At 32.3% G+C, this 9,077-nt stretch overlaps 1 protein-coding gene across 1 annotated transcript; it reads right to left on the bottom strand.

The window, feature by feature from the left end:
• Positions 1 to 1,949: 1,949 nt before the first annotated feature.
• On the bottom strand, positions 1,950 to 7,406 carry LOC115243253 (E3 ubiquitin-protein ligase SMURF2). Its single transcript, XM_029820071.1, is given in 11 exon segments — positions 1,950 to 2,265; positions 2,357 to 2,817; positions 2,930 to 3,327; positions 3,463 to 3,653; positions 4,034 to 4,489; positions 4,608 to 5,092; positions 5,169 to 5,433; positions 5,717 to 5,850; positions 5,930 to 6,038; positions 6,116 to 6,154; positions 7,186 to 7,406. Coding segments are annotated over 11 exon segments (2,781 nt in total). The 5' UTR covers positions 7,241 to 7,406; the 3' UTR covers positions 1,950 to 2,077.
• Positions 7,407 to 9,077: the final 1,671 nt, after the last annotated feature.

The raw sequence follows: 9,077 nt of genomic DNA, 5'->3' as shown, positions 1-9,077 counted from the left end.
TTAGTAATATAAGGGTTTGAACAATTGTATAATCATATATATATATATATATATATATGATATCGTGTATATAAAAGTGAACATAAAATTATGCACCAATTCTCAAAATTCGAAAAAGGAGACTTTAGGTGCCTTTCACACTGTGGTTTCCGTCTACGATATGTTCCATCACAGTTATGTGCATGATACAAGTATATAATAATGTAATAATTATACAAATCAGTGATTCATGCCTGTTATGAATTAGACAGTTTTACAGTAGTATTATATGCTAGACTGAAATAAAGATTTCATGTGATAAATAAGAGAGAAGTAGCGTTATATCTTACTAAAAATAGCTTAGTAAGATATATGGATATGTTTCGTAAAGTTCTCAAACACAAAAGTCAGTTCGATCGAAACATTTTAAACTTACATAAACCCGTCGATTGAACTTTTTCCTTAAATAAGTATGCTTTAAAATTAAAGCCAATGTACACGACTATAAGTGTCAATATTAAAATCAGCGTGATTCCATTGCAGAGCCATACGTGCACAACCGGATACGTCCGGTCTACGCGTGAAACGTTACTTTTTTTACATATTACTCTATTATACTAATCTCTAATAAATTATTTACATCTTGTCAACGCACTCGGTAATATCAACTCTTAACAAGCAACAAATGATCTTGTTGCAGAACTTACACAGCGATAACATTTGTTGATTGCATCGCAAAATCTCTGAACGAAAATGTTACAATATATTACAATCCTGGAGAGTAAAAATGTAATTAGTTTCAAAACATCAATCTGCGCGCATAAAAAACAGATAGTAATGATGTCAAATAATAATTAAAAAAATAAAATGTAGGCCAATTTATTTTTGCAGAGAAAGCTATTTGATAAAAAACATATATCATATATTTGTTACCCCAAATTAATGATTTAACACAGAATTGAAAATATACTTTCCAATAATAATATTATTATTGTTTCTATACTCTCCATAAATCACAATAATTTTTTCATTTAAGTTAAACCTTTGCGTTCAGGATTATTATATATATACAAACTTTCCACTTTTTCTCTAAAACACCAAGGCCGAATAATACATTTCAGAATACTAGATTGCCAGCATTGTGCATAGTTGATGTCTATCTCTACTAGAAATTCAACGACCTTCATACGTATATGTCATTTCCATTTAACACACTAATTCCTATTATTCGATAGATAACTGATATAAAATTAATTGACTGTGCAGTTTTCTAATGTTATTCATGTGTGATAAGAGTGAAAATTAAAAACATCCAAATATGAATTGCATTGTTAGTTATTGATTGTGAATTGATTCCCTATGTCATCTATTATATTTATAACCGCGAGATTCTTGATTTTTTTTCGATTCTTGATTCTTGATATTTTTTTCGTGTTACAATAAAAAATCTGTACAATATATAAACATCATATAATAATAACTGTAACTTCTCAGAAGATTTTATCTTCCATAAATACTTGTGTGCATACTCTGTCCTACATTTATATCATAATTCGATTAACGCGAATCTAATTTTGATAAACTTAACAAAGTTGATGATTTTAATTAATAAAAAATGTAAATCAATAAAAATCTTGATGAATGTACACAGATATAAAAAACAGATTGATCAAAATATTTCTTGTAAAACTGTAATGGTCCTCGCACAGCTTGAATTATTGAACCAAATAATATTTAAAAAATAATGTTTTTTTAAAAAACGTTACTCAAATTTATGTTTAAAAGTAGACATATGTCATTGGATATGCAAGGTACCGATCATCATGACTTATAATTGCAAGGCCATTCATATTTGTACACAAGTCAACAAGATATCATGTTGATATCTTACATAACACCTCTTTCTATAATTCCCCTAAAGTTTATCTTGTGTGTGTGGTGTTTTATCAATGTAGAGAATAAACAGAGTATTTTTTTTTTTTAGAAATTGGCAAAATCTGTAGAACGTTATCTATCACGAAAATTCACTTTCACAGATTGCCTAAACATGTTCTAGCATACAGAAATGATCATGATAAGTCTGCAAAAACATATCTTATTATTCGACTGCAAAGCCGCAAGTTTCCTCAACCGCCTGTGTGAGTTTGTCAAGCATTTTTTGATAAGTCGGATAACTTTGAGGTATGTCTATTCTATTGAAACAGGTATGTGCTTTTGGTAGATTTTCGCTCGGTGCATCAACGGCGTGTATTGTGAAAAGTCGAGGCCCCGCCGCTCCAGTCGATCCTATGCAATCAAAACGCAATACAAAATGTTATACTACAATACGATATTTTTAACGTGGTGTCTAAACAACTGATATTAAATGAACATTTACCTTGTAAAGCCTTGAATCCTTGTAACGGAACTCTGGAACTGCCGGTAACGAACTGAAGTAATCTTGCCCTCATTTCTTCGCCATACGACTCTACTATCTGCCAAAACCATTGGACAACCGGCGTATCGGGCGTGCAATGTTTGAGACGAGTATGTATTTTCCAATCGTTTATGTCGATGGTGCCCAAACCACCAATAACTAATTCTAATTCACGCTCGTCGAACGGTCTTAGTAATAAAGGAGGTATCAATTCATGAAATCCTTTCTGTAATGCTAAAAATTGTTGCTCGATACCTCGCATGAATCGATAGTTTACGTATAAACGGACGTATTCTCTCTTGTTTTCTTCCGTCACCGCAATGTCTTTACCACCTGGTTTTAATTCGTGATTTTTCAACACACCGAAACTGCTGTGTTCTACAGAAAATGTGGCATCCAACACACCATCTATGCTATTTTCCCTAATAACAAAAAATATAAACAATAATTTTTAGAAATTATCTGACATTTATTTCCAAAGCAACAATACATATTAAATATTAATAACTTTCCTAGAAAAAATATGTTACTTACAGCATCCATGTAAGGCTCCTGTGCAGTTCTGGATCGACCCCTTCTATATCATTCAACGTTATACCTTTGTTAAGCAACATTTTATAAAACGGAGTCGTGAAACCACCATCAATGTGGTGACCATGAAAAACGGCGATGCCTATAATCCTTCCGGCAAAATGGAAGTATGATAAATGTTCCGGATTTATGCCTGAATCCGGATTAATTTGCAGAGTGTAATTATCATCCCTCGAATATTGAAAAAGTCCGTATTGCGGGTTTAGCATCTCATGAGACAACAGATATAGCCACTCACGCGCCACGCCACCGTAATCCAGACCTTCTTCACCGCGAAATTTGACCATGAGTCTTTTACGCATATCTTTCGGGCGCATTTTCATTATCAGTCTGTACGATTCCTATCAGAATAAAGCATTGCTTATAAACATAATACTCTTGTAAAAAGAAATAATCTCTCTGAATTCTTTATATTGATAACCATGTTCTAAAACAAAAAAAAAAGAATGTATAAATAATTTTTAAAAATTGCTTACTTCAAATATCTCATTTCTCGACACCTCTAATCTACAATGTCCACTCTGAGGTTGAAGCGCATTCAATTCCGCTCGAAGACATTTTAACTTCGCTACCAAATCACGTTTGTATTTTGGAAGAAGTTCGTTATCCATAAGCTCTTTTGGTAATTCTGACACTGTTTGAGCATTTTGAGACGACGTGCTTTCCACTAAAATTTAAAAATTTTTTTTATATATGAGTACTAATAACACTATCATGGAATAAAGTTTTAATTTTTACAATAATGTGCCCTGATGAACAAAACTCTCCCGAAATGGAATGGCATTCTGTCCAAAATGACAAAATAACACTGAGACTGATTAACAGCTACACAGATAGACGTATTCATAGATAAGATAAAATTGTAAGACAGCACATGTTCTGTTTTGTTTTTGTTTGAAAATAAGTAGATTACATGATCTACATTGTGCGAATGTTATCAAATATGTAAAATGTACACAAAGCAATAATATAAGTATATGTATATGATATTTAAAAAAATTTTTTTCTTTCTTTCAAGAATATTTTTTTTTAAATTTGCGCACTCACTTGTTGGAGAATTATTGTTATTCCCATTTTCATTTCTTGTTGACTGCTGTGATGTGTTAGACTGAACTATTGATGAACTTGTATCTGTTTCAGTAGTTTCGCTCGTTACAGAACTATTTGCATTATTCGTGGTTTGGTAGTTCATATTATTATTTATATATTGTAATTATAAATATATTCTTTTACTTAATATTTATTCTATTTACTTTAACAGTTTGCTTATGATTTGACTGGATAGCCTGGGATCGGTAAATTGCGTTGTCCTATTATTGTGATCTACGAAATATACCCGTCCGGTCTGAGTCTGTCTCATTTCCCATCCGCTAGGAAGAGGGCCAAGTTCGTTCGTTAATTCGTTAGCTTGTAAGTCACGTGGTATCCTCGGGTCATGCCAGGTAGAGTATGTAGTTGGTACATGATAGAAATATACTTGACCTTGTTGGGTTTTCCTCATTTCTATATATATATAATAAAATTTATACTATATTTAAACTATATTTTCTAAATAATTTATTGTATTTTATTTAACAGTGTATTGTATTTTTAAAAAATTATACTGTCATTTGATTCATACCATAACCACGAGGTAAGTCCGGCGGTTGCGGAGGATCAGTTCGTCTGTCGCTATTTGACACGTTATTTCTATTTCTGTTGCTACGATTAGGCCTTCGTGTTTGACTCCCGCTATTAGGACCACGTTCTATCCTTCCGTTTGTGTTTTGATTGCCATTTTGTTCATCCGTTCCTCTAACGACACGCCGATCTCTTACGGACGACGCCGGCAACATCAGGTTTCTCATATGATGATTCTGTTGCTGATTACGATTCTGCTGTTGCTGCTGCGTTGGTGTATTTCTCGGGGTATTATGCGCCGAGTTGTCTCGACTAGGTGTTTGATTGGGAGTTCCGTCTCCATTATTCCATTCAGACGACGTGTGTCTTGCAGGACTCTCTTCATTTCTCACATTTGGCGAACTCGTGCTACTGCTGGGAGACGTCGGCTCTGACGACAGCAACGGAGGAGGTTCCGGCGTTGTCGGTATAATAGCATTATTAGGCCTATAAAAGACATTAATTGAATGAATTTCATATTATACATTGTATTTCAGTAATAATCGTAGATATCGAGTATTACCGAACATTTGGACGGATCCATTGCGTGCTTTTCGTGTAATGATTTACATAGTAAAGTCGACCGTTTTCGGTTCTTCTTTCTTCCCATCCGTCCGGTAAATCATTCGGACAGCTCAAATCACCAAGCACGTCGACCACAGCGTTATGACCGATCGTATTACTTACAGCACCATTGTGACCATCCCGTGACATTAAGGACACTACAATTTGCCCTTTTACAACGTCTGTGTCATCCGAACGAGCCTTACATAGATCTAAACGTTGATCTAAAAGTATACACATTGCAAATAGTAAAAGTAATCTTTAGAAAAAATAATTGCAATATATGTAAAATATTTTCTTCTAGAGATATTCGATATTGACTTTTAAAAAACAAGTGTAAAAAAGTATTGATATAGGATTATATTGCCTTTCCACTTATTGTAAAAATATCGCTATTTTTGAATTCATGAAAATAAGCCTAAACAATATTTAGACATTTTGGACTTGGATTTTTTTAGAGACAAGAATCAAATATAAATGTATAATATAAAACAAGTACAAACATACATCCTGTATCTTTAAGTCTTTGTATGGTATTTGATAATATGCATACACATCCTAGAAATCCTCCACCCTGTTTTTTATGAAATTTTCTGTAATTCCATACAGATATAGTGATTCCATCATTCTTTCCAATATATCTGCATAAATAAACAAATAATTTTTTTTCTTAACACTAACACAAAACGTATTTTATGTCTAGTTTAAAAAAACACTCACAAATCATAATGTTGATTCCACTTAGGATCAAGCGTAGCTTTACAAGTATCTGTACTGTGACATTGTCCAGAACCATCGACAGTTATCTTAGCAAAAGGATCGGGTAAGCCTACAAGAAAAATCATTCTTGAATTGTTTATTTATATCTTTACATACTAAACTCTTTATGAAAAAAAGTAAACTTACGAAATAAATCCTTTCTAGCGAGGTTACGAGCGCATAAGACTAAAATATATAAAATCATGAATATATGCTTTTGTAATAAACTAATGTATCAAAATATATATATATATATATTATAATGATATATTATTATATATGTAATTTATTGAATTAAATATATTACTTCCAAATTTTTCCACATTAATATAACATTTAACCAATAAAATTTCAAAAAATTTTATAAGAGAATTTGATCTAATAGTGATAAGTGATCTAGAACTTGCACTGTCTTTTTATATCTGTTACGTATAAAATAATATTCTTTGAATTACTATAATTGAATACTACTATATCTTCTTTATCATGATGAGAGAAATCTCAATTTAAGCTTAATATATCAATAATGTTATAACTTGTATAAATTGTTGATAATGGTCTTTATAACATGAATAGAAAAGATAACGAGAAATAATGCAATGTATATAGAATCATAAAAATATTTAAAAAATAATATCAGCTAAAAATAAGCCTATTCTTCCTGCATATATATATATATATATTCTTTCCGATATTTTTAATTTTAAAATATCCTCATTATATATAGAATCAGAGATTGAATATAGTAGCAGTTAATCATGCTCTGCGTTAAATTCACATAGCACATAATATCCCACAAAGTTCTTTGCCTAAGCCTTGTCAAAGATATTATTGAGATAATGACACATTAGACAGACACTTCGCGGCTATTCACAATTAAAGTTTTCATCGGTCTCCCGGAGAGTGCTCGCGGTAGGGTCGCCCCCGCTGCCGGAGAAAGTAAGCACATAACCAAAAGGGCGAGGAAGCCACGACGAAACTTGTTCAGAGTACGCAGGAACCCCCGAACGTTTTGACGTTTCGCGTCGAAGCCTCCCCGCGGAAGACACGGCGCACGCGGGGCCATATTGAATGATGCCCAAACAAAAACAGGCCGAGCGTAGATAGGTGGGTAGGTAGATACTGTAGGTAGGTAGATAGGTGTTCTCGTCGTGCGTGCAAGCCGCGACTTTCACGCATAACGCCCGATGATGTCAGTATAATTGTTCCGCACTCACTCGTTAAACGGATCTTCATGGCTCCATTCCTCCTGCTACCGCCTGGATTCGACATCCTGCACGCACATTTAACGCTACGCACCGCGCATCAGCGCTATAATTGATAAATAAAGTACGGATCTTGCCCTTGCCAAGAACGGCGCGACGGCAACGATGCACTATTCCGTCCGTATCACGCACACACGCACACACACACATATGCATATGCGCGGTGCGCGGACGAGCGGCCTCTCATGACGCGCTATACACTATACACTACGGTTGCGATTGCCAGAATCGACTCGATTGCGATTTCGAGAGATCTCGAATCGAGATCTCGCATTGAGATCTCGATTTAAAAATAAAAATTTAAAGTATAAATGGGGAAAGCAATTCTTATCGTGCATATAAATAATAATATAAATATAAAACATATATAATTCCATTTAAAAGAAATATATATTTGTATACAGGATCTTCCAAGTCAGATCAATGAAACTTCAATGTCTTATAGGAAACTGAATTTGGAACAAAAAAGTTCCTATGAACATAGGTTCGGAAACGCTTCGTTAAAAGGTTATAACTAATACACTTCGAAAAATCACGTTTTTTTGATGATTTTTAAAAATAATTTAAAAACCCCTTTATTCATTTGAAAAAAATAACGAATTAAATCTGATGGATAATTAAATAACAAACTAAATTACGCCAATTTCATTTAATTCTGATAAGACGTTAAAAAAATAAGCTCAAAACATCGAAAAAAAGCAGAAACTTGAAAAAAACCACCTTCCAATGGTCTTTGTGTAAATACTACATTCGTAGTGCAAACATTGCAAATGCAATCATAAAAATGTTCTTATTAAATTTTGATCATAACTAATTTCTTATAGACAATTTATTAGATATAACTTTTTAAAAAAGCCTATGTTTATAGGAACATTTTTGTTCCAAATTTAATTTCCTCTAAAATGAAGTTTCATTGACCTGACCTGGAACATCCTATATATTATATATATCATATTTATATATTTCTTCATTATTAGATTAAGTATCCTGGTGCGGACAACTTTTTTATTTTTATGTTTTATTTATGATAAGATATATTTTTATATGCTAAATGTATATACATTTATGAATGGATTTAATGCTGAATTTTTAATGCTGAATTTAATAAGACATTTAAATTTCTAACGAGATTAATATAATGTAAATAATTCAAATAATCTGCTCTAGAAAAAATTGACATAAAATCATATATATGTGTGTATGTGTGTGTGGTCATATACAAGTTAATTTTTTCTTGAGTGCCCAAGGAAATTTTCTAACAAGACAATTATATTATAATGAACTTTTGCCTGACATAGCCAAGAAAATAGTTGACATTGATAAGAGCAGATGAACATTTTTATTTTTATTTAAAAATTCTGGATTAGCTCAATAAGGGAGAATCCATAAGCGAACGATCAATTAGTCATTTATAGAAATAATGGATAATCATTAAATGGCTTACTAAAACAGACTGAAATAGTCAAGAAGAGAGTACTGCGTCCTTTAAAAAAATGGAATATAATAAAATGTAATATATGTATACACTGATGTGTTCCAAATAAGAGAGGGAAATTCATAAGAGAGAAATAATGCAATACATATGGTTGATTGGATAGAAATCGAAAAGTCTGCTGATCTTGATTAGTATTCGACCTATTTCACTATGCTTTTTAAGAATATATATATAATATGTGTGTGTGTGTGTTTTGCTCTCTTTGACAATCTACTTTCCCCAATTTATTACAAATCTAAATAGAAAATATTTTAGACTTTCTTGTTAGAGTCAAGCATTCTCTACCCGCATTAAAGCAATTCCATGCTCTACCACTAAGTCACACGCGATAAAATATATATATATATAT

Source organism: Formica exsecta, unplaced genomic scaffold (assembly GCF_003651465.1).
Source record: "Formica exsecta isolate Colony F162 unplaced genomic scaffold, ASM365146v1 scaffold71, whole genome shotgun sequence".
Lineage (NCBI taxonomy): Eukaryota > Metazoa > Arthropoda > Insecta > Hymenoptera > Formicidae > Formica > Formica exsecta.
Note: the sequence above shows the minus strand (reverse complement) of the source record. Positions and strands in the feature narration are given on the sequence as shown.